Consider the following 26,099-nt stretch of genomic DNA (forward strand, 5'->3'; position numbering starts at 1 on the left):
GAGGATACACTGTAATTTCAAGGTGCAGTGTTTGGTTTATATAAAAGGAATGGGTAGATTTGGAGTTACTGCGTCACAGAAGTCAGGTCCAAGCACCAGACATTTCCCAGGCCATGCTGATGTTGTGGAGTGTGAAGGATACCAGTGTCAACATGTGGCAAAGCTGGGAATGCAAGAGAAAAACAGCAGAGCAGAACTGTCTGTTTGGGTTTATTGCTGTTAAGCAGAAGCTTGTTCGTTCTTTTCCTCTTTCTACTGTAGAATTTTTATCTTGCTTTTGAAACAGTAAAATTTGGATAAAATTAATATTGGGGTTTGGTGAGGTGTTCTGATGTGTTGTGTAAGGAGAAACCTCTTTGCAGGTGACAGGTTTGTGTGTCTTGCTCAGATTCCTGGAGGAAAACCAATTGCCACCATCTGGGCAGACAAGAATTTTCTGCCTCTCCAGGACAGAAAACCATTTGTGGTTTGAGATTTGTAGACTCCAAGCAGATTCTACTGCTTTTTTAAAAGTCCATAATTTAACAAATATAAAAAATAAATTCATTCCAATGTGGAGTGGGAAAGAAATGTTATCAACTTGAGTCCATTGATTCTATTTTTATTGCTCCAAACTGCTACAGTTCATAAAATGCAGTTTTACAGGCTATTAGTCCATAATGTGGATTATGTCCTTTGGAGAGTTATGTTAAAGATAAATGCAGTAGTTCAGAGAGATCTATATTGAAATTCTGGGAAGAGGGTTAAGAATTATTTAAGTTCTTTTTACTATGATCCAAAAGCAAATGGGTTGGAGGGGAGAGGTCACCACCAGCTTCCAAGATGGGAAATGAAATTAGCAGTGAAAGAGTCAGTTTATCATTCAGCAAGTGGCTTAATTTCCTTGGAGGTGAGGAAAATATGTTTCTGTAGTATTACTGGCATTGAAAGTGGTTTTTAATTGTTCTTGAGAGAAAGAATAGTATCTGCATTTTAGTGGTACCTGCCAAGAGTGTTTACGCTGCATTGAGGGGCTCTGTTGACTGTAACTGTAACATAGGATGGGGAAAGAGCCTTGTTACCACAATCAAATGCCTATGATGCTGTATAAAAAGTGATTAATTTTCATCCTAAATCTAGTTAAGCCATATTCCCTCATTGGATGGTTGTTCTGAACTCCAGTGCTATGAAATTCAAATGCATTTATGGACTGCATTTATTAATGAATGTTGCTTACTCATTTATGCTTGTGCTGGTGTTGTCCCAAAGCTTAAGAACATGTTTCCATTCTCATTTTTTTCTTCATCTCACTATTGTAGGAGGAGTCATATCTCTTTTTTGGGGTTTTGTTGTGTGGTTTTCATCTTTCATTCAAGAAATTCTTGATCACTGTGATAGTTACAGTTGCCTTTGCTTGTTCTTCATCCTGTTTAATTCACTTTTTCTTGAACAAAGGTGGTCAGAACCATGTAGAGCTTTGCTGGTGAGATTTTACTGGTACTTTGTGCAACAGTAGTGCTTTTATTAGAAATACTGGCCACTTTCTGTGATGGCATTTGTCTCCTTCATTCCCATGTTGTTCCAATGATCCTTGGTTGGCTTATCATGAGTTAATACATGGATATCTTATCTTCTGTCTGCTGCCAGACTTCATAAAAGAAATTACTCTTGGCTTTCATTGGATTGTCTGATGTTTTATATTTAATGTCCCTCCTTATTATCCCAGACATGAAGGATCATTCCTTCTCTCCTCACAGCCCCCCACATACTGTTTCAACCTTTAGTTGAGATGGCAATGCCTCCCCACTTTTCCATGAAAAATCTCTCATTAGGACAAGCCTATTTTGGCCAAGAACATTACTTAAATAATAAATAAGATAGTCTCATGACTTATCCTTGAGTTACACAGTTAAACACTGCCTGTCTCAAAAACATGCCTTTTATGAACTTGCTCACCTCTTTTGCTCCCTGTATAAAGTGACTTAAAACTCTTTTACAACTTGTTTTAGTTTCCTAACCCAGTTTTATTTCTGACATTTATACAATGAAATGTAAATTATAAGCTAGAATGTTCACTACCAATACGGTATTGCCACACAAATAAGCATTTAATGATATCTTAATAAGAAAACACAAATAATATCTGTGGATTCAAAACACTTTTCTGTTTGTATCATTCTGAAATAAGGCTGAAAGAAGCACTGCTTTCTTGAAGTCAAATTGAATGAAATTATCCTCAAATTCAGCTGTAATTTTACCTTAATGCATTATTATTCAGATGTCAGCTTTTTCTTCCATAATTTGATTCTGCTTGGCTATTAGGACTGCTCAGTGCTTACTCTGTTTTATTGCTCTTAGATGAAATAAATTAAGCTGTATAGCAATATAAAAGATAATATTCATTGTTATAAATTTGACATTTACATGAATGAAACATCCTAAATTCCCCCTTCATCTGTTTTAAATTAAGTATGAGATTTAAATCACTTGATCTGATTGAGAGCAAGCACTGGAAATGAAGAGACAGTGGACAATCAAAAAAGCACACTGAGATTCTGATCAAGGCATTCATTATTGTTGGTGGGAAACAGTGTTAAACAGTAATTGATTGCATTCTGGAGAGGGTAGAGAAACCTGCCATGAGAGTATTATATTCATTGTCTGGGAATGATTTTGAACAGGTGGCAAAGTGTGAGTAGTAAGTAATTCAAATTGCTCAAGTATGGTGGTGTAGTAAACGAGGCTTTACATCAATGTGTTCAATTTTAGATACTATCTCCTTTTAAAGTCGCTTTTTTAAGCAGGGAGGTACTTGTATACTTAATTTTAACCATAAAATATTTCCTTTTAACATTGACTTTCTTTATCTCACTCCTTATTTAACTCTCATTATAACCTCATTAATCCTTTTTATAGGCAAAGGAAAAAAAGATGTGCAAGTAAAAAAAAAATGTTTGGCCTGAAACTCCTCATAGACTCAACAGTCTTAATTTAATGTATGTTATCAAGGATATTGTTTACTGCAGAATAACTCTGTCATTAATGAAAATGAAACCTTACTTCTTGCAGACAGACTTCTATCATTCAGCCTGAAAGGAGAAGGGAAGACAGCTTCACTTGCTATAGTTTTAGTATGTCTTGTAAATGACTGCATTTTGAAAGACCGTGATTTGGAATTTTAGACAAATGAGTTACTGATGATATATTTTGGATTCTAGATACAATTGTGGTGACAAGTTGTTCTCATGGAAGCAAATATGTGCCAAACCTGTTAGCTGCCTTTGCTTTCTAACTTGTGCATCATTCCTGATGTACAAAGAGTAATAACGTTTCTTTTTCACAGAGTCAGTGTTCATGGTGTTCCTGTACAGCCCCTAAATACATTATCATTTTCAGTACCTATCCTGACTGTGTAGTATTCTCCAATCCATGTTTTCCTGCAGCTCCAGTTCTGTCTTCTGTTGTGAATTTTTTGCTTTTCAACATAACATCTCTCTTCCTCTGTCTCTCCATCTGTCTTCCCCCTTTTCTTTCTCTCTCCTCTTTCTCTCTGTTGTGATGTTCCCACCCTAAGGGGAAGGGAGCACCCAAGATCCGTAAATCCTTATGGTCAAAAGAAACAGCAGGAGTCAGAGAGTACCCAAAAACTCAGTTTTATCAGTAAATTCAACACTTGGCATGGATATTGGTATGTCAGTCTCTGACCTACTGCATAAGAACATGGCAGTAGGTTTTGGATAAGGAGTAAGGGGGAAAGGAAGACAGAAAGAAAGAAATGAATTAGAGGAAGGGAGGGAGGAAGGGAGGGAGGAAGGAAGGAAGAAATGAAGGAAAAAAGTTCTTTGGCCTCTCTGAAGCTCTACTCCTATCTCCATAAGACTGTATTTCCTTTTAGCCTCATCAATTCACATTATACTCTTGAAAATTCATTGTCTGACTGCTCTGGTTCACCCACTGAATCCGTTCTCTGCTCTGCAGGCTCTATCAGTCTGTTGGTCCTTCACCAAAATGCTGTCCTTCCTTAAAGTGCTGTTCCCACAGCATTCCACTTTCATTGGGTTTTCCTTTGACTGTCAAATGCACTCATTCAGTCTTTAGGTAAAAACCTCTCCTTAGCCAGCTGAGCTTTGGGCTTAGGGCTTGTTGATCTCAGTGGCTGCTGGCCTTTCCACAGAATAACTGATTTGCTGTCCCTCCAGGGGGGTACTTCCTTCTTGCAAACAGCAAAGTAGCATCTTCTACGGGTAACACTGTGCTCTATTTCTCCAGCTTTACTTCCAAATCCTTTATAGTCCCAACAAGACTCTATAGTCCCAAAAAGACTGACTCTGCAGTTAGAGAACCTACCCCTTAAAATCAGGGAAGAACCATTTTTAGGCAAGGCAAAGCCATTGAATTATCTGCCATGTAAAACTTGCATGAGACCTGCAGTGAAGTAAATCTGGGAGTGGGTGATTAGCCAGTTCTTCTCCCATCTGTCTTGTTTGTGACATTTAGGGCAGCTGGTCCCATAGAGACGCTCCAGCAAACCAGCCTACTGACTCCAAGGACTCCTGTTCCACAGGAGGAGCGCGGAGATGAGGAAGGTGACTTAGGGCTCTACCCTTACCCATACAATAAGCAGGCATGTACCCATGCTATAGCAGATTCCTTTTAAATGAAACTAGAATAGAAAATCAAGCCGTTTTGGAAGGCTTCATTAGCAGAATTTAGGTCACTCTGCAACCCAGTTTTCTCTGTGCTTTAATTACATCTGATAGAATGCTCAATGAAAGGTGAAAAGAAAAGATTTCTATGGAATTGTGTATGTTGGGGCTTTAAAAGGAGTCAGCTGTATGAACTACAGAATTTGCTAAAGGAGGAGCATAAAATGCATTCTTCATATGCTTTTCAAAGTACTTGTGTATGACAGACTTTCTTGGCAACAAGTACAGGGACAATAGTAATTTTTCAGGCTTGGTCCTTGTTGTGTTGGTAGAACATATTTCACACTAGATCATAGATGTATGTACTGAATACAGAGATATGTAGATAGATGTAAACCTCATGAAAGTCAACAAGACCAAGTGCAAGGTCAGGGCAGTCCTCAACCTCAGTATAGACTGGGGGACAAGGGTAGATTTAGACTGAATATAAGAAAGAAATTCCTTAGCGTGAGGGAGCTGAGGCATGGGAAAAGGTTGCCCAGAGAAGATGTGGATGCCCCATCCCTTGAAGTGTTTATGGCCAGGTTGGATGGGACCCTGAGCAACCCGGCCTAGTGAAAGATGTCCCTGCCCATGGATTAGATAATCTATAGAGGACCCCTCTAACCCGAACTGTTCTGTAATTCTGTGATATACTGGAAAGCCTTCCCACACAAATTGAGCATTTTCATTATGTTGTAGTCTTCAGATAGGAGGAAAGAATAATTTTTTTAATTACTGCCTATTTTTCCCTTAATAGAGTAATTAATCTCCACAGTCGTGGTGCTATTTGTCCCCTTCTCGTGTTTGCTGTGCTCAGAGGTTTCAGGCAGAAAAAAAGTTTTGAAGAAAAATGGTATAAAGCATATTTTAATTCAAACATTTCCTTTGTAGCAGTCATTCAGATCTAAAGGTTCCTGTATCCTACAGTAACAGTGTGCATGGATTATTATATTGTCTATATTTGGCACTGCCTTCCAAGTCCCTGGGCAGCGCTCCAACGATCCTCAGTGACATTCCTCTTGCATCACTGGGTTGTGTAACAGGTTCTTAAGTCTTAAGTAGCCCTTGGAAGTGGTGCTTTGAAGAAAGTCAGGGAGTGCTGCTGCCTTTCCAGGAGCTGTCTTTACTGATGCAGTGCTGTACCTGCCGCATCAGTGTTCATTCAGGTCAGTTAAAGTCTCACAAATACCATGACAACCTCTTATTACCAAGAAGACTCTTTTCAGTCATATCAGGAGTGACTGTTTTTACTTTCCACAGTTTTAGCAGCAAGGTTTTTTTGCTGTTTAATTATTTTAGAAAATGCTGTTAAGTTCCAAAGTTTTTCTTTCTTCTGTTGATGTTTAAAGAGCTGTGGACTAGGAAGAGAGGATATTCAAAAATGTTCCCTGCAGCATATCCAAGTCACCCCTTGCACTACACAAAATTTGAAAAAAATTCTAAAGTAATATGGAATAGCAACCTTTTTTAGTTTCACTTCTTAATATGAAATCAGAAAAAATAGGTTTTCTCCAATTAGATTAGTATATAGTCCCAAAAGAAAGAAGAGGGTAACTGTGTGGTTTTGATTATGAGACCAGTTACTCAGCAGATCAGGCATAATAGTTTACTGTGTCAATGATGGCATTCTCAGATCTATTTTATGATCTTCAATTATCTTTAAAATTTAAATCTTCCTGAATGTGCATTAGAAGTATACCATTCAGAGCTCAAACTCTGTGTATAGTAGAGGTGAGTACTCCATGCTGTCCAATATTTTTAAAGCAATTCGTTCTTTGGTTACATAGTCAAAACTTATCTCCTGACAAGTATGTGACAAGATATTTATTTGTTGATAATGTTAAAATATTGCAAACCTGATTAATTAGTAAAAACAATTATCTTAATGTAGATAAAAAGACCAAGATTTTCAAAGCCACTTATTATTAGCATGTACTTTAGGTTGACAGCCTGACCTAGCACCTGTAAAATGTTCATGCTCTGAAAACTTGGTGCTTGACACCATAAATTATAAATGAAGAGCTAGTGGAAAAGTGACAGACAGACTCAGTGAAAGAGAGAATTACAAAGCTCAAAAATATTAAACTGACTGGCTGCGTGGATATTTAATCAAAGGAGATAAGAAGCATTTTAGCACCATGAATATAAACCTTGCATGTCTCTGGGAATATTTGTCAGGAGTGTAACAACTCTGCCTTCTAATAAGTTGCATTTATTTTGGTATATTTTTGAGGTTCTGCATTAAAAAAAAAAAAAAGAAAGAAAGCATGCAATATAGCCAAATGTTAACCTCATGTTTTCTGAGTTGCCTTTGTGTTCCGTCCTGGAAGTTTTTTTTTCATATGACTTCTGCTAAAGTCTTTTTCTGTACATCATGGGCACTTTCAGACTACAGCAGTAAGGCTGACTATATTAAATATTTTACTTCTCAGGCAGATAACTTATTAAGCAAATGAGATACCATTTCAAGAACCAAAGGAGAAAAAATGATCAGTTTGCTTGAGAGCCTTGACACATTTGGAAATCACGACTGCTTCTGCTTTGATATGCCCACAGCTTGTGGCTCTACCAATGACTTGCCTTATCTGCTGACAGATGAAGTCATTACTAACCACATTACCTTTAACAAGCAGAAAAAATACAAATGTAGGCTTAACAGCCCTCCCCTGTCCTTTGTATCTCGCTTGTTTTTTTATATGTGTCACTGTTTAACCCCAGGCAACAACCAAGTACCAGGCATCCCCTTGCTCACTCCCCCACCCCGTGGTGGGATGATAAAAAAGTAAAAGCTTGTTGATTGATGTAAGGCCAGTTTAATAATTGAAACAGAGTAAAATGTAATAATAACAGGTGGAATGAAAAGGAGAGAGAGAAAAAGAAAAGGAGGTGATGCACAACACAGTTGCTTACCACTCACTGACCAATGCCCAGCCCATTCCCGAGAAGGGATCAGCCCCTTCCAGCCAACACCCTCCAGGTTATACTCTGAGTATGATGTTCTAGGGTACAGAATATATCTTTGGCCAGTTTGGACCAGTTGTCCTCCCACCCAGCTTCTGGTGCACCTGCTCACTGGCAGCACGAGACACTACTTGATTTGGGGTGAAGTACTACCAAGCAACAACCAAACCGTCAGCGTGTTACCCATATTGCTCTCATACTAAATCCAAACCACAGCACTGCACCAGCTGCTAAGAAGAAAATGAACTCTATCCCAGCCATACCAAGGGTATTAGGTCAGTGGGGAGATCAAGGAGCATGTCCTTTTATTTGAGTATGAATTAATAACTTCATCCTGCTTACATGGTGTTGGCATAGGTCTGTAATGGATAATAATAAATGTCCTGTCACTTCTGAAGGCTCATTTATATGTCATGTGAATAAATTCTGAGTGGAAGTTCAGGCTGCAGTTATGCAACATATGGGGATTGAACAACTGTGCTTTTCCACCCTCTGTACCACTTCATACAGGCAAGGTTACATTACTGTTGGCTTGTGAGAACAGGATAAGCAAGATCTGTTATTGGTGGGCTCCATGCACTCTTTGCTTTATGTATTTTAGCTTTTCTACCTGCAGAACAGGAATGCACCTATTTCATTTTTATGATGTAAAGATATGAAATGAATGTAAGTAAATTCTTATTTATCTGCCTGGAGTTAAGAAGTTCAGCTGAACTGTGGAAGTGGTAGAAGACAGTGAGAGAGTAGTAAAGAATGCTTGGTTTCAGTGGATGGGTCTGTGCTCTCCAGAAGTGCCTGCCTTTATGTTTTGTGTCTGGAACTTCCCTGACTGTTGTTCCCATGTCCCATTTGTCTGTATGTCAGAGTTTCAGCCTCCCAGTTCTTCCTCCCAACCTGCCTGAAGCAGCTCTGCAGCTCTGGCTGCACCTGTGAGAACACCCCACCTTCAAAGGTTCTGCCAAAAATCCTGGACTGGTCCCTCGCCTCAGTTCATGAGCTGGGGATTCTCCAGCAGCTCTTCATGGGGCTGTGCTGCCACTCAAACACAAACTCTCTTTAGCTGCTTCAGCCTTTGTACCTCTCCTGATATCTGTCTGTTCTGTCCCTTGGAGTCACCAAACTGCTAAATTTCATGATGGTTATTAAGTAACTACCTGAGGAAGCAGTGCCCACCTGCCTTCCCAGCCTCTGTTTGTCACGTTATCAGCTGCTCTCTTCAAAACTTCTTTCCTTAAAGAGTCTGCTGCGGAAAAGATCAGTATTGATTCTGATTCTCACTCCACTTGAAAAGAGACATGACAGCTTGAATCTTCTGTATCAACCTCTTGAGTTATTCCTGGGGAAAAGGCAACAAACCTTTGCATTGCCATTTCATCCTTCCCTATTAGAGAGGCTGGGTATTTAGATCAGACCTGTGTAAGAAAAAATGGGTGCCTAGGGTGGGTTTGATTATGCCCATGAACTCCTAAGGGAAGTTTCTAACCCCCTTGAAGAGGAAATACTAAGAAAGGTGGAGTATAGGAGCAATAGCTATGAAGTTATTAACCTAGTAATTAGTCTGGATGGCAGTTATTAGGTGTTATTATACTTTTCCAAAAGCTTTTGTATGGCTTTTTCACTTATGGATGTTGTGGCATTAACTTTTTGTTAATTTTATCACCACTCAAAAAACTACTATAGTAAAAGACATAAAAGCAAATGCTTGTAAGAATGCAGAAAAGAAAAGGTAAACAGGAAAGTGAAGAATATTAAATTTAGCATTGGTCCCAATCTACGAGAATTGGCTTCAACACAAATCATTTGTAGTTTGCCAGTGCAAGGAATGATAAATCCATTTGTCAGAATTTCACTTGTTTCTAATTTCCCTAATAAAGATACACTCAGGTTAATAAACAGGGCTGACAAAACTGTCAGGTATATGTGTTCATTTAAAAAAAGCTATTCAATAATCTACTGTTGACATGAACATGATGGTGAATTGAATATCAATTAGTATATTCAAGGCTGAATGAAAATTATTACAGAGGGCAGCTGGGCTCCTCTCATCGTTTTGTGACTCCTATTTTTATCAGGGTTAGCTTTTGAGCTCCTTGTATGCCACATGTGAAACCAAAAGCTTAGAAAAATAATAAAGCTATTATTATGTCACTATAACAGTGACATAAACCAGCTCTGGTGTTTTCTGGACCTGTGAACAGCGTTAATTTATCTCACTTCATTTCAGCAGCAATCTCTGCTGTAAAAGAGTATCTTAGAAATGAAAGCAGAGTCCATGGTTAAGAACACATTGTTTCCCTGTACCCAAAAGCCCTTTTTCCCCACCTCATTCTTTGTGAGGAGCCCATTAAATAGAGCGATGTGCCTCCACCTGGCAGGACTTACTGCTCAGCTCTGTGCTCCCTGCCTGTCCTGCAGGGCTCACATTGCAATGCTCATTCCCTGCTGGTGCATTACAAAGGTAGGGATTCATCCCTTCTGGCTGAGCCGTGGGTTTCAGAACCTTCTCCTGCCTTCCTTTCCTTCTGGAAGTGCAACAATGATCAACAAAACCACTTTGATACCACTTTGACACTGCTCTTGGGGGAAAAGTTCTGTTACAGGCTAGGAGAGGCAAGATATTAACTACTCATTCTCCATTCCACAATTACCTGAGGAAAACTTGGGGGCTCATCTGTTTCTGAGGTAAACCCATTTATTTTAGATGTGAATATGCTTTCTTTTTACCTCAGTAATTTGATTTGTTCTTGTGCTTATGAATGAAACTCACATTGGAGAATCAAGTGCCTATGTTAGACCTCAAAATACATAATATTTTCAGCTGTCTTAGAGCAAAACAACCTGCAAAGTGACAGAATAGGTAGTTAAGATCTAACATGTACAATTTGAAATTGTAACTGCCATCCCAGAAAGATTTCAGTGCAGAAATTGTCATGTGTTTCTGCACTGACAGGTACATTTTCTATATCCCTGGTTCATTTGGTGCCACTGAGTGTATCAAGTTGATTCCCAAGGCTCCACTTGGTATTCATAAAATGAAACACAGAACACACCTTACTGGGAAGGACTATCTTTTACTGACTTGTGTTACGTGCCTTTGACTGATAAATTGTTTAATTTTTCCCCTTTCTTTGGTATATTTGTCTGTGTTTTACATATACATATATATGTAAAACACAGATGAGTATATATATATATATAGGAATTAATGTTGTGTGCTAAGACAGCACTATGATATAGAAAAAAGGAAGTAAAAATGGATTTATGTTTTCTGAAAATAACTCTATCCTTCTTAGTTTTGGGGTTTTTTTATCTTACTATATCTTAAACTCTAACATTATAAAACAGATACTTAAATTTGTCCAGAATACTCAAATATTTCCTGATCCTAAAATGAAAAAGGTGTAAATATCAATCACGTAATTTAAAGTAGAGGTATGACAAGGTATGGGTGTGTTCAATGAGCTGTGCACAGTTTATAAATTGCAAATTACAATAATTGTTTATCAGAGCATTTTGATGGATGTTTAAAGTATTGCAGTTGTTATTGAAATGGCACAGAAGGAGTAGGGTCTGCTGTCCTCTAAATATGAAAGCCAAAGGCTTTCTCCAGAAGGGCAGTTTTATGTTCATCTGTCAAAATTTGCAATGTTAATGTCAACAGTCATTTCTAGAAAAAGAAAGTTTAGACATGAAGCAGACAATTTACAAAGTCTTAAAAGATGTTAGTAAAAGACAAGTGCCTTAATTCCTTAGTTCTACAGAAGCCATAAAATTAATTAGGCCTCCTTGTAGAGCTTTAAGTGTCATGTGTTGCTGGGTTTAATTCAGATTTAACTTTATTCATAGAGACTTTGGAGTTGTTGAAATGCACATTAGATTATTTGTTTATAATGTAAGGTTTTTTCCATCCTACCATGACTTCATGCCTTGTCATTTGGAAAAAATTGAAAAATTGCATTTTTGTTCATGCAAATATAAGTTGATGTTCATATAAATGTGAGTGGGTGTTCATATAACTCCCTATTCCACAGATATAATCATGTATGATGGTCTTGCCTTGTTCTTCCAAAACAATGTGATGATACAATTACACAGCATGAATAATGAATACAAAAATCTGAAGTGGTTTGTGAAACAAGTGGCTTCTTTCTTCCTTCTACCTTCATAAATGCTGATTGCTGAAAAGCAAATGGAGTTGAAAACATAAATATTTGGCAAATGAATTGCAAACAGAAAGAAACAAACTTGTAAAACTAATATGTAACATGAAGACCAAAACTTTGGTCTTCAATATGTCTTACCCACTCAGTTGTTCAAATGAAATCCCATATCATTCGAAGGTTCCATGAGTTGTTACTTCCATTTCACTGCCTTAAGGGGTCTGACAGTATTTGGAATTATGGTACTGAAGATACAACTGAAATCAATTGCCTCTGCCTCTATCAGTTCTCTCAGTGGGTACAAGAATTACTCTTTCATTTTAAATAATTACATAAATTAGATCGCTCGGTGTGTTGTGTGATGAGTAGCAAGAATGAAGTAGGGAATTTGGTTTATTTATCTTGCTGGCTTGAATGGCACAGCCACATAAAAATATGTATTTCATAATCCAAATTCAGTATAGTCTTCCACAAAAACCTAAAACCAAACCAAACCAAAAAAAAACACAAGAAGCTTCATCTCCCTTTTTTGTTTAACACTTAATCCAGTGAGGTTGCTCTGATGTGACTGAAGGGTCTGCAGTGGCTGGCTGATAATACAACATGAGAATAAGGGGATTCATGTTGATTTTTCAAGTGAGAGTGGAAGAAAGGCAGTGTGGAAAAAAAAGGATAATGTAAAACTGAAGCTTTGGGTATGGAAATGTTGGCTTCCATTCCAGGGAGAGATGGAGCAGTAGGATTACAGGAGCCTTCTACTCTAAGGAGAACATCCAGGTATGGAAAGGATAATTATATTGGCTCTGAAACAGCATTATGAAACTGTGGGAAAGCATTAAATAATATACTAAATTTTAATTTCATTTAAAAAATCATCTTTCTAAGAAACATGTAATAAGGTGTTCTAGGAAAAAAAGGTTGAATATGAAAGGTGGGTGGTGGCATTTTTTTTGCAAAAGAACCATTGTTTCTTTTAATCTTGTTATCTCAGAGCCACAGGATTTCAAATTATATCTATCCAGGAAGTAGTAGGGAACAGTAAGGCTGAGCCAGAAAACTGATTCAAATGAGAAAATAGGGTTATTCCTTAAGCATCTGTATGGAAAGCAAAATGGTGCTGTGGGGGAATTAGTTTTAGAAGATGCTCACTGGAGACCCCGTGTAATGGAGTAAAGCACCAGCAAGATGAAGACATTTATCCAACATAACCCCATCTAATAACAGTGCAAACTTCTCAGGACTGAGAAGGTGAATGTATCAGGAATGGGATGTTGGGTTTTGTCCACAAAAAATTATTCTGACCAGTTCTCATTCATTTGAAGAGAATTCTAAATGTCTCTGTGTGAGTGTGCAAATGGGAAATAAAAAAGGTGAAAGTGGAAATTCCTTTCGAAAGTTCTCGATTAGGAAATCTTTGATCACTTAAAAAAAGACCAGTTTTGGATAACAGTTTAACCTACACTGGAAAGCAGAAAGTAGAAATATGAACGTTTCTAATAATTAATGGCAAAGAGAGGATACATGTGGAAATTAATAAATGTTAGAAAATAAGTAGTGTAGAAAAGTGAAGATGAAAAGGAAGTGTGTGAGGTAAAAGCCCAAGTCTCGCAACACTCAGGGTAATGGGAATTTCTCTATTGCATTATGAATAAAAATGTTTGTGTGAATGGTATTAAACTATTTTTAGAAAGAGGCAGAAAATAATGTGTTCAAAATTGGGAAAATTGGAAATCAGTGGTTTTTTCACATAATGTGAAGAATATGAAGTACTCCCCATCTGGTGTAAATCGTTCTTTCCAAGAGTCCTGAAAGAATTGGCTGAGGACATCTCTGGTCTACTGACGGTAAATTTAATGAGTTTGGGGACTCAGGGAATTCAGGAATATTGGAAAGCGTAGGTGTTGGAGTCCTGGTTTGAAAAGAAAAGGGAAGCACCATTAACCAGGTAACTAGATTTTTATAAAACTCACAGCATTGGAGAGGATTCCAGAGGTCGTTTATCTCCCTCACTCTGCCCCAAGGCGACGGGAGATTATGTAGAAACCAGGTCTGACAGTGTTTGAGGTGTGTTAAAAGCCTCCTGCAGTGGAGATTCCCCAGCTTCCCAATTAGTCACAGCTATCCCTCTCCTTCACAACTGAAGGGTAGGAAGGATTTTCCTGAAGTCTAACATAAAGAAATGTTGAAGAGAGGAGAAGGATTACTCCATATATCTTGCTGACTATAATCCCGCTTATCTCAGCCAAACAGCATTGTCAACACTTTGTTTACCATATGATTTGCTATGATTCCTAGATATTTTCCCAGCAGAATTTCCATCTAGACAGGTGCTCCTCATCCTTTGTTACTGCATCTCATTAATCTTGCCTAAACCAGAGAGCTCTGCATGCAAAATAATGAAAATTATGGAAAAGGATTCCATTGATACGTGTATAATGAATGCCAGTTTATTTGTTTTATGGAAAACAGGCCTGGTCATAAAACTCAAGCATTTAAATAATTTTCCCCAGTTGATTACACATTAATTACCAAAGGTACCTTGAATATTGTAATCTCTTCCTTTGTGTCCTCCTCAGGCAGACAAGCCACAGAAGTAATATATTTAGATTTTTTCTATTAGAACAAAATCTCACAAAGACAGTGAAAATCTTACCTTTTTTTTTTTTTTATTAAACAGATTTTAGCAAACTGAGGTCTAAGAAACCTCAAAGTAGTTTCAGGGACTGTTAAGTCACAGAATTTGAGGTATTCATTGTACACCATCCAAAATTCTAACTGGTCACCATTTTTCATTAGTAACATGAAAATAAATATAAAAGTAATACTTGACAAAAGGCTAGTAAGTAAAAAAAGAAAGAGGATGTGCAGACAGGTAAGAGAATCAGAGAGAGAATATCACTTAGAAAAGGTCAGCCCTTGAAAATGAAACTTGTTTTAATATAAGCAAATGGATCTTTGTCCACTCAAGAGCAAAAATGTGACTCAAATTGAAAAATATAATGATGAAAAGAAGTGATTCTGTGAAGGGCAGTGGTCTTGGTAGAATCATAACTGAGTCATAAGTGAGTGCAATGCTGAAGCAAAAAATAGGCTAATGTGACCTTGGATATAGAAACAAATTATAAAATAGCTAGGGCTCTTAATATATATTGTTAGAAGGAATGATTTCAGAACACTGCATGTGATCCTCTTCCTAAACATGAAAAATACCATAAAACCTGAAAAAAAAGGACAGACACTTCAGAAGAGAGCAACAACTCTCTTGAGGGCTGCAAGTGAGAGACCTCAAAAGCTCAACGTGTTTGTCTTATAAATATAAACTGTTTGCAGTCAATAAGTAAGCTCTCGGGGATAAAAAAAGGTGCCAGTTTTGCCTGTTTCTGGGTGTCATGTGTAATGATTGCCTACCCTGCTGGAACACACTGAAACTTTCCATTTTTTTATCTTTTTTTGTGCAAAATATATTGGTCTACAAAGAACAAGAAATGAGGCTGGGTGATCCTACAGCCTGTTCTGATATCGGACTGTGATTCCATGAAGTTGGCCAAAATCATTTATTAGTTTAAAACTGTTAGGTCAGACTGCCTGGAGATGTGTAAAGAAAATAGAAGAGAAAAGAAACTGGTGAAATGAAGGTTTAGAAAGCTTTTTCTTTGGCTGTACAGACACAATTGCAGAGTTCATCTTCAGAAGAGTATTTTGGAATCAGAATTAAAATTCCACACTGTCAGTCCTTGGGAGCTCCGCTCGTCATAATTTTAAATCAAACAGTTCCCTGGGGACCAGGCAAAACCTCTGAAAAGATTAATTTCAGTTGTAAAGTCTAATAATAGCAGTGTAAGATATGTTCAAAAAAAAAAAAAAAAAAAAAAAAAAAAGAAACTGAAGCTCAATATGGCATAATGAGTTATAATAGTGTAATTTCTGTTAAAGTATGTACTGGAAAACAAAGCTAAACACTTCTAAATGAACCGGGCACTTAACTAAAACAATAGGTTTACAGGTGTATGTTTGAATCTGTATATTATTGTTGGGCAAGTGGCAGTGTCCCTGGCTCAGTTATTGAAGGAAGGATATTCAAGTGCTAAGTCTTTTTGTCCAAAGAGATTTTTTGAGGGATCTTTTGAGTTCATTTTGACTCTTTACATGTGTGGCAGTTTGAGCCACATTAGAAATCCAAAAATCCTATGTTCAGGCTCCCCCCACCCCTTCCCAACAATTTATCCTAACACTGGAGAGAAGCTTTCAGACCAGAGGCTTCTGTAGGGGAAGGGGGAAGTATATACATTTATTTACACAAATAAATACTATGCAAACTAAAGGCAACTATATATATATTACATTTCTATCAGTCAGTCCTTTCAAGCCCCTCCTTTAACTTTAGTCCAGGAGCAGCTTTTCAAGGCTGATACCTAACACAGTCTTTTGCTGTGGGAGTGTTCTGGGCTCCTGAACGCTCTCCCCTCACCAAGTTCCAGTTGTTTATTGCAGTTTCTCTCCTCACAAACTCCAAGAAGACAGGTGTGAGTCCTTGCTCTTCTGCTGCTGGTGATTTCTCCCTCTCGGGGTCTCCCCTCGGTCCGTAGGCTGCTGCAGTGCAGCTTATCAAGCGTCCACGGCCTGGAATCTTCCTTCCTCCACAGCAGTTCTTGGCTGCCCCGCTCAGCTTCGGCAGCAGCTCCCGAGCTCCTGGCTCGTCTCCAATTTCACCTGGGACTCTTCCCCGAGCGCCGGGCCTACCTCCACGGCCCAGTCTCTTGGCTCAGCTTCAATGGTGAGCCTCTCCTCCACTTACAGTGCAGGGAAAGGAAGAGCCCCCCTCTACAGCTTCACTGCAGAAAAGGAGGGGGGAGAGAGGGCTTGGCTGCAGAGCCTGCCTCTCTCCTCTTACCTCAGGTGCTGTGAATCTCTTCTTTCACAGCACACACTCCAAATGCTCCCCCAGAGGGGGAGAGAGAGAGCCCAGCCACCCCCTGGCCTTCAACATCCACATGCAGCAGACACCAACAGCAAAACAACCAAGACAGGACTGCCAACAGCTTCCAGTGCTGTGATATAAGATTTTGAGCAGAAGCGAACAACATGAGTGGTGACTGGCTCTCCAGGGAACACTGCCCTGGCACCCAATCACCTCTGAGCCCCCCCAGCCTCTCAGGGGGGACAGTTCCAAACTATGACACACGACTTTGTAATGGCAGACCTGCACTCTTTCACTCCTATTCAGCTCTGCAGGTTTTACACTCCATGTCACCTCAGAAAAGTGGCTGCCCAACGTGGAGTGGGTGCAGAAATGTCAGTGACATTGCTTAGTTGGAACTGATGTCCTTAGAAGTTATCATCAATATTAACTGCAGTAGTTCCAGATACTTTTGTTTATACTGGCTTGTCCAGAATGGCCACTTTTCATAGAGTCTCATTTAAGAGGAATGAGACTTTTTATGGTCTATAAATACAATTAGCTCAGTTGGTTAGAGAATGGTGCTAATAATGCCAAGGTTGTGGGGTCATTCCCCATATGGGCTATTCACTGAAGAGCTGGACTGGATGATCTTTGTGGCTCCCTTACAGCTCAGCAAGGGTTGAATCCATTAGAATCCATTAAATAAAATAAAGGAGTATAAAGAAGGAAACAGAGGGACAAGGGTCAGTAAATGTGCCTTCCTGGTTCTGTTAACTTTTTAGGGATTTCCTCGTTTTGAGCATCATCCACCATTTCCTTTTAGTGTCTTTGCATGCAGATTTCCAGTTCTTCTGAAACTTCCGCTCCCCCGCAGTCGGAGGGGAAGCTCATCCCTGCCTGCAGTTCAGATGTATACATTCCTCTTAGTCTGGATCTCTTTGGCAGCTGGAATTTTCTGTGAGTTGGAAGCTTTTTGGCAGCGCAGCTTTGTCTGCCATCAGGTCTGTGCTGCTGGGGATAGACTGCTTCTTAATTACCTCATTTCAAGAGAGCTTGGGTACCTCTGCCCCACACTGAAGTCTATCATTCAGACATCTCCAAATCACTCAAGTGTGTGAGGGTTTTATTACTCTATCCATGTCCTCATTTCTATGTCAAGCTCTGTTGATTTCACAGCTTTACTGGAGTTTGGATTTCTGTGGCATAAACATAATATTTACTTGATGTGCCAGTATTTACATGGTTTTGATTGATAACTATTTACTGCCTTGTAATACAAGTACTGTTGCGAAGACAGTCTCTTAAATTTACAATATTCATTTTGAACTCTGAAGGTGATGCCAGTTTAATCCTGGTTGGGAGTTGTTTGGTTATTTGAATTCTCCAGTTTGAGGTTTTTCAGAGTTATAAGTGAACTTATATGAGCATTCAGGAGGCCTGGTATGTAAAATGCATAAAAAACTGCATTTTAACAAAATTCAATTATTTGTTGGGGATCATTTATAAATGTGTATAAGAAATATTAGATCATGGTTCAACTAAATCTAAATTTAATATACTTTCAGTGATGAATTTACTCTAGTTCTTAATTTTTTTAATGTATAGCTCTGAGCTTTCAAGTAGTACTTGATTAATTCAGGCAAGGAATTAATTCAGGCTCCATTGAAGAAATGAATTAGTTTTCCTTCCTGTATTTTAGGGCTTGTTCCATGGAAGTATTACTTTTGAATACCTGGGTGATATTTATTAAACTTTGATCCTGCTACCACAAAAACTGTAAAACTGAAATGATACTTTAAACTCTGATGCTGTTTGTAGGAAGAATTTGTTTCTGCCTTCAGATCCACAGGTTTGGTTGTAACATATAGTATATTTAATTTGATTATTTATTTAATCCAGTATTAAAGAATTATCATCAGAATAGCACTTGATAAGGAGGAAGATATAACTTGAAACTCAGCTGAAAACAAAGCACATAACAAATAGTCTATGTTTTTTGGGTGGAGAGAGAAGTGGAGGAGAGATGGAGAGAAATAAACAAACACATAAAATGAACTTAAATATTCCCAGAAATCAGCTGAGCATTTGGTCTTCTCTATGGAAAGGAAATATCTAAACCCAGTATCTTATTTTTTTTTGGAGCCAATAGATTCCCAGTACGTTACACAGTTTGCACAGGAAACTGCTGCATCACGTGTCAAATGGGAAGATGCTTTTCTTGATTCTTCAACAAGAGTCTCCTGACACAAATAGAAAATACTGTGAGTGCTGTAAATCAGCTTTTTAAGTAAGCAGAAGCCAGCAAGAGCCTCAGTGGTAATAGCGATCCCATTTTTTTGGAAGTAGAACGGGGATTGCAAAACAAATGGTTAATTTATCCTCAAATTATTCCCAAAGCTTCATAAAGTGATGACGTAGTGGAGGGCAGAATACTCCCCCTTTATTGAATATCATTTTAAAATGTCATTAATTTCTTCAAATAAATCATTAAACTTTTATTTGGTTAATGCTGAGCTTCTTACTTGCTTATAAGTCTGCTGATGAGACAGCAAACTTCTGCTTCAGGTTAAAAGTCAACATACATTGAAATGAAGAGGAACTTTAATTGTCACTGATACAAAAGACAAAGGAAGATGCTGGGTTGAGGTTCCTCTAATGAGCTGGAAAATTCTATGTCCTTGCCAGGGTGCCTTTTCCATAGGGCAAGAAAGCATGACCTGGCTGCTGCTGGTGCTGACCCACGTTATAGAAACACATTACAGGCAGCTGTACATTGATTATTTGGACAGATAAGAGGTGGAAGATAGTGCACAACAATATAAAACCCACAAATGTATGCATAGAGTAGCCATGTTCCAAACATACAGCTTCATTTTTTCTCCATCATTTAACCAGTAGAACTGGATTTTGTGGGCTGTGAGAAGGAAGTGAGTGTTCAAAACACACCAATGTGATAATTAAAGTAAATCGCCCTATGCAATACTTAATTTTATGTTTAAATTGTAATTTAGCTGTATGAAATTAGAGGGTTGGATAAAACAATTCCATTAGAGGGCAGTAGTACATGTGGGTAGAATGTCTCATGTGCTGCATATTTTGTTTATCATTAGCTTCATTTTTCTCTTCCATTCACTAATGTAATTTAACGTACTAAAATAATTCAGAAACATTTTTAGTATATAAATACAATAATGTACATTGTCTTATGTCAAATAATAAATATTACAGAACTGATGCAAAATATTGTAGCAGCTTTCAAGACTCTGATATTCCAGCTAAAATAGAAACTGAAGTTGCTTGTCTCTCTGTATTCGAAGTTATACAATTTGTATATTGTATAACTTTATTTCTGTGAAGTTTATGGCTTTTTAAAAAAAAAAATCTTAATTTTGAAACTCTGTGTATCTTTATTTTATTAGCTTTAATGCTTAAGTCCATGTGCAGAACTTCTAGATTCCCAGGCAGGGGTTTGCAGAAATGAGCATGTTTATTCAGACACCTTTTAATGGTTAAATATCAGTAGTGTGTTGTGATTTGACAATGATTTCTGCAAAAGATTTAGAGTGTGGGATTTTTTTCCAGGTATATGTGTAAACAAATTTAGTAGGTAATGAAATGTAAGCCGTGAAAGCTGAAATGTACCTGGCTAATATGGCAAGTTCAGTCTATGGGGGTTTAGTAATTTTCTATGTCTAATAATTGTGTTTGTCTAATCCAAGCAATACCACAAACACACCATTTCTTTTTCCATTTTCAGTTGTGTTACTTGATACCACAGCTGCTCTTGGAGAACTGGGGTGGAAAACGTTCCCTTTGAATGGGGTAAGTCTCACCATTTTGGTTTTTTGGAGGCATTCTGACACTCTGGAAGTGAGTGGCTTTGGTACCTGTGTGGATAGTCTTGCAGCACAGATTTGTCAGAAAGATTTAAGTTGTTCTCAGGGTTGTGAATGTGAATATGCAAAAATGACATGAGTACACATTATTATGCCCTTCCTTCTCTTACTTTCCTAAGAATTTATCTTACTTTAAATCCAATTCTGACTCTTACATATCGTGAAACTTCGTATCAAAAATTTCTGCGCTGGAGGAATGTGTTATGACTACATTTTTTGAGAACTAAAAGGAAAAAGAATTTTCAGTTTTTTATTAAATTGGAGCAAAACTTTAATGATTTAGGTGATAATTAATATGGACTTCAGCATCTGCTAAAATGGTATCACACTAGCTAAATCAGAAAAAATTAGAAGTATGTTAATGTCATGAAGCCAGTTTAAACATCAAGAGAAAATATTTTAATTGGTTGTTGTTTGTTTTTGCTGCACTGACCATTCTGGTTTAAAGTTTGCTATTCCAGTTTAATGGCTTACATTTCACCTTACTGCAGTAAAGTTTGCACTGCATATAGCTTATTTTTATATTAGTTTACATTATCTCTTGATTGTTGTATATGAGGCATATAATTATTTGCTTCTCTGACATGAGCTCAGAAAATACTGTTTTTTCTGAGTGAAACATCTTGTTTCATTTTCAGTCATTTTATTTTCTGTGATCTGTTCCAGAAGGAAGTAGAAATTGTCTGTCTTCAGCACCTTAATAATCCATTTTTATAAAATGCCTTCTGTGTCTCTCCCCTCAGGGATTTCAAGCAATGTGACATTTCTTAATCTCAGCCTGTTTCCAACTTTATGGATTACCCTTTTTCAGGGTTCTCCAGTTCTTTGCCTTCTTAGACATTCTTTCTGTCTCTTACAGATACTTCTGTGTTTTACATTTTGTATGCAGACTCACACAGTCTGAGTTATAATTCTGAATGATATTTCCTTCAAAAATCCCAGAAAAAGCAAATATTTTCATACACTACAAACAACAAAATGCAGGGAGGAATTTTTGCTTTCAAAAATCAAATACTGTCACATACCACGATGAGGAATTTTTGGGGGTTCAGGAAGGCTGGCATTTGGAAAGCATACAAGATATAATTTCAGATATTCTGTAAATTTTTAAAAGCTTTAGGTACTTCCGTAGCAATAACCGTAGTATACAAGCACAAAAAAGTTGATTTAAAAGATAGCTATTACAGCACATATTGGTTGGTCATACATACACTAAACATTAGTTTTTGTAGCATATTGAGGTTTTTGGGTGTGTTAGGACCTTTGCTGTGTTTTGAGAATTGGCAGCACTTACTAGAATACAAGGAGTTTACACTGGAATCAGAAGTTGGGATTCAATTATTAGAGAATTTCCAAAATATTCACAAAGTGGTTTTTAAAAAACCAAGCAGGTAAATATGGGGGAGAAGAGTGGTTTGTAGCATCGAGCCATAGAATCATTTAGGTTGGAAAAGACCTCTAAGATCATCAAGTCCAACCATAAACCCACCACTAAATCATGTCCCTAAGGGCCACATTTACACGTTTTAAACACCTCCAGGGGTGGTGACTCCACCACCTCCCTGGGCAGCCTGTTCCAATTCCTGACTATCCTTTTGGTGGAGAAATTTTGTCTAATATCCAACCTAAACCTCCCCTGGAACAGCTGGAGGCCATTTCCTCTCATCCTGTCACTTGTTCCCTGGGAGAAGAGCCTGACCCCCACCTGGCTCCCCCCTCCTGTCAGGGAGTTGTAGAGAGTGAGGAGGTCTCCCCTGAGCCTCCTCCTCTCCAGGATAAACATCTCCAGCTCCCTCAGCTGCTCCTCATCAGACCTGGGCTCCAGTCCCTTCCCCAGCCTCACTGTCCTTCTATGAACACACTCCAACACCTCAATGTGTTTCTTGGAGTGAGGAGCCAAAAATTAACACAGGATTTGAGGTGTGGCCTCACCAGTGCCAAGGGGGATGATCCCCAGGGTCCACCAGCTGGATGTAACTCCATTCACCACCACTCCCTGGGCTTTCCAACATGAGGAAAACATACTGAAAAAGGCTTCCTGGGATATAAAATAGGCAGAAGAGGTAAAAATGAAAACTATGAGAGAAAATGGATTAATTAAGTTTGGAGAGAGAGTTAAGAAAAGCGTGTGTGAACTGTTAACTCGGGCAAAAAATATGTCCAAGCTGTTGATAAATTATTCCAGTCCATAAATGGGATAAAGATTCATGTGCACCGCAACAGTGAAGTTTTTGAACAAACTTTTTGGGAAGTTGCAGAGATGAGAATACATGACTTGGAGAAGAACAATCCACTTAAGAAGCTGTAAGACTGTCACAAGCAGCAGAAGGTGACTGGATATGCAGACAAACAAGGTCCTCGATTTCTTACAGTGGAATGAAAGTCAACATTCCAGGACAGGCTGCTGTGAACCACAGAACCTGGTGGAAATGGTGCCTAAAAGAGTGAAAAAGCTAAAAAAACCCCCAAAATAAATAGTGGACTCAATTATGAAATTAGTTATTTCTTTTGCTCACTGAGAATTATGTAGAACTGCTGGTTAAAATCTGTGTTTGCTGATTTTTCAGATTTAGCATCATTCTGACAAATTTCATTAAAATATACCAAAGGTACATTTTGGTGTAGATATTTGAACATACTGAAATGCACAAAGCTATTAAAACACAAAACTTTACATTAATTACTTTATCTAATAAAATATTAAAGATACTAAAGTTAAAAATTACATTGTAATGTATTTCTAAACTGTTTGTATTTATTTTAGGATCCTGTACCTTCCACAAAAGTAAGAAGAAAATTGAGTTTACAAGTGCTCATGTAATGAACAGAATATGACATTTGTATGCTTCTTCATGTTTCTTAAATGCACTCTCTGAACAAAAGACTAGTGTTCATGTTAATTGATTCTTTTTAAAATGGAAGGTAAAACAGTGCTTTTGGGGTAGGTTAATAACTCCTGTTAGACTTACGATTTAGTAATAAACAGTAAAACTCTTACCTTTCTAAATCTTGCACCACCACCAGAGATGCTGTTTTATGGTCAGAGTGCCTTCTAGTCTGAGTTACTAATCTGCCCTAATATAACTCAGATTATGGTAGAACTATTGGTGTAATTGAAATTAGCACAGCAGAAATAAGAACCTGTTTTGTTCCATGATGGGCACATCAGCATTTTCTTGTTTCCTGGAGGAGAGTGACAGATTTTGAATGGTTTGTGGTTTTGATGGAGATTTTTGTTCAGATACTATACAAAGCTTGTTACTTTAATCAAGCTTGGGGTTTTTGTAAGTGTATGTGTAGTGTTTCTGTGGGTAAGAAAAGTGTCCTTAACATACAGTTATGGCTCTGATGAATATTTTTGAGTTAGGAGGATGGGACGAAAGATTTTCTTGAGATTTTGACACTAACAAAAGTCATTAATTTGCTGCCATACTCAGTCACCAAGAATGTTTCCATTAAATTAAAGAGCAATTGAAATAATAATACTTGGGGTTTGGGTAATATTGAGTAAGCCTCAGAGATTTTAAACTTACAGGCTGGGGAGAAGTAGGAGGAAAAATCAGGAGGTATTCTTTTGGAACTTACAGAACTTTAACCTTCACCTCCCAAGTTTTTATTTATAGTAGATTTATAACATAATTTTTGTAAGCTTTCAGCAGTTTTGGTAACCTCTAGAGGCAGCTACTCAAGGAAGTAAAGATACAACATAGTAGTTCTGTGTGTGCCATTTGTATGCAAATCATTTAGCTGCAAAGATGAGTCAGGCACAACAGTGTTATCCATTTCTCGGTAACATAATATGTGATTTTATTTTTTAATTTTCTTCCACATTATTTGTGTTACCTTCCTGAAGCATGAGAATGCAATAGTTTTTCTTACAACTGTGTTTTCTTTATTTGCCTGTCAGATTTTTTTTCGCTTGCATTTTGAGCAGGTAATAAATTTTGTGCTTAGATCTACAAAAATGCAGCATAAAACATTAATATCTTTGAGGTCAATAGCATCAACTTTTGTTGATTGAGTTCCAATTTAGCTTCTCAGTGATGGGATGTCTAAAATTTCTACTTTAATAATGGACACATTTGATACTTCCTCTGTTCTTTGGGCTATGGTTCAAAATGACTGATTGATTTATGAGAAGCATGCACTATGGAATGAAAGGAGATCTTTACTCAACAAACTGTCACTCCATAACCTTGAAAATGCAGAGCAGGCATTTTTTTGATTGGTACAAAAAATGGGAAGGCACAGCTTCATATGTTTCACAAGAGGATGTGAATATGAGTCCAGTGAAGTGCATGTGAACTATTATCCAAATTCCAACCAAAGTCACTTTGCTGACCTTGGGGACACAGTTATTTTTTTTTTCAGCCTGTGCTTCTTTAATTGCTAGAAGGGCAGGGTTTTTTTCTAAGAGATTAAGCACAGTTTATGTGGTTAACAAGGTTTTGAAAATTAGGGAAGAAAGGAAAAAACCCTGCAATGTAGTGGTCCACAACCTCCATTTACCCATTAGCAGTAACACTAATAAAATTACATACCTTGGACAACTCCAGTTTTTGAGATTTTTTTTCCTTCTGTCTTCAATCTAACTCTTTAAAAAATTATGATTTATTTCCCATTGCATTAAGCAATTGAACATAGTTTTATGAGCAAAGTTGGCTCATAAACTGTGATTTGGAGACTATTGTCATAAGGGCCTCTCTAGTCCTGACAAATCATAGATTGGTTTGGGTTGGAACAAAGCTCAGAGATTGTTTAGTTGCAACCCCCCTGCCATGGCCTGGGATGCCACTATCGCAGGTTGCTCAAAGCCTTATTCAACCTGGCCTAGAGCTCTTCAAGGGATGGGGCAGCCACAGCTTCTCTGGGCAACCTGTGCCAGGGCCTCACCACCCCCACGAGGTGAGGGATATCTAATCTAAACCTACTGTCTTTCAGTTTAAAACCATTACCCCTCATCCTATTACTCTGTGTCCTTCTAAAAAGTCCCTCTCCAGCTTCCCTGTAGGCCCCCTTTAGGTATTGGAAGATGCATCACATTTCCCTTAATGATTGGGGTGTGGTATTTTGGGGGAAAACAACCTAGAAGGAACAGTGCAAGAACAGGCTATCATGAGGAGAAGAGGTTTTCCACCTTCCATTCTGAAACCTTCAAACATAGTTTTTCAAAAATACCCTATCCTAGGATATCTTATATTCTAGGATATATATTTTATATATGTAGTTGAAGTTAGAGCACCTATTTTCAGGTCCATAAAGGTACACACAGGTAGGACATTGACCTGTTGGAACAAGTCCAGAGGAGGCCTTCAGGTGGATTAAGGGACTGGAGCACCTCTGCTGTGAGGAAAGGCTGAGAGAATTGGATGGGGGAGAGGGTGGATAGATGAGGAACATCAAGTTCTTCCCAAATCTCTCTGTAGCACAGCTCCAGTTTAACCTTTCCTTGCATTTTTGCTGGAAAATCGAGCCCTGTGATCATCTTCCTGGCCTCCCCTGGCCTTGTTCCAAC

At 38.0% G+C, this 26,099-nt stretch overlaps 1 protein-coding gene across 6 annotated transcripts in view; it reads left to right on the forward strand.

The window, feature by feature from the left end:
- LOC113988882 (ephrin type-A receptor 6) overlaps positions 1-26,099 on the forward strand; it is a 441,232-nt gene that overhangs the window by 12,316 nt on the left and 402,817 nt on the right. For all 6 annotated transcript variants that reach the window (XM_039383481.1, XM_027722867.2, XM_027722865.2 and 3 more), the window contains exon 2: positions 20,446-20,510. In XM_039383481.1, coding sequence (XP_039239415.1) covers positions 20,446-20,510 — 65 coding nt within the window. The remainder of the gene's footprint in view (positions 1-20,445; positions 20,511-26,099) is intronic.

The sequence above is a fragment of the Pipra filicauda genome, unplaced genomic scaffold, assembly GCF_003945595.2.
Source record: "Pipra filicauda isolate LSUMZ 115617 unplaced genomic scaffold, ASM394559v2 scaffold310_size866816_pilon, whole genome shotgun sequence".
NCBI lineage: Eukaryota > Metazoa > Chordata > Aves > Passeriformes > Pipridae > Pipra > Pipra filicauda.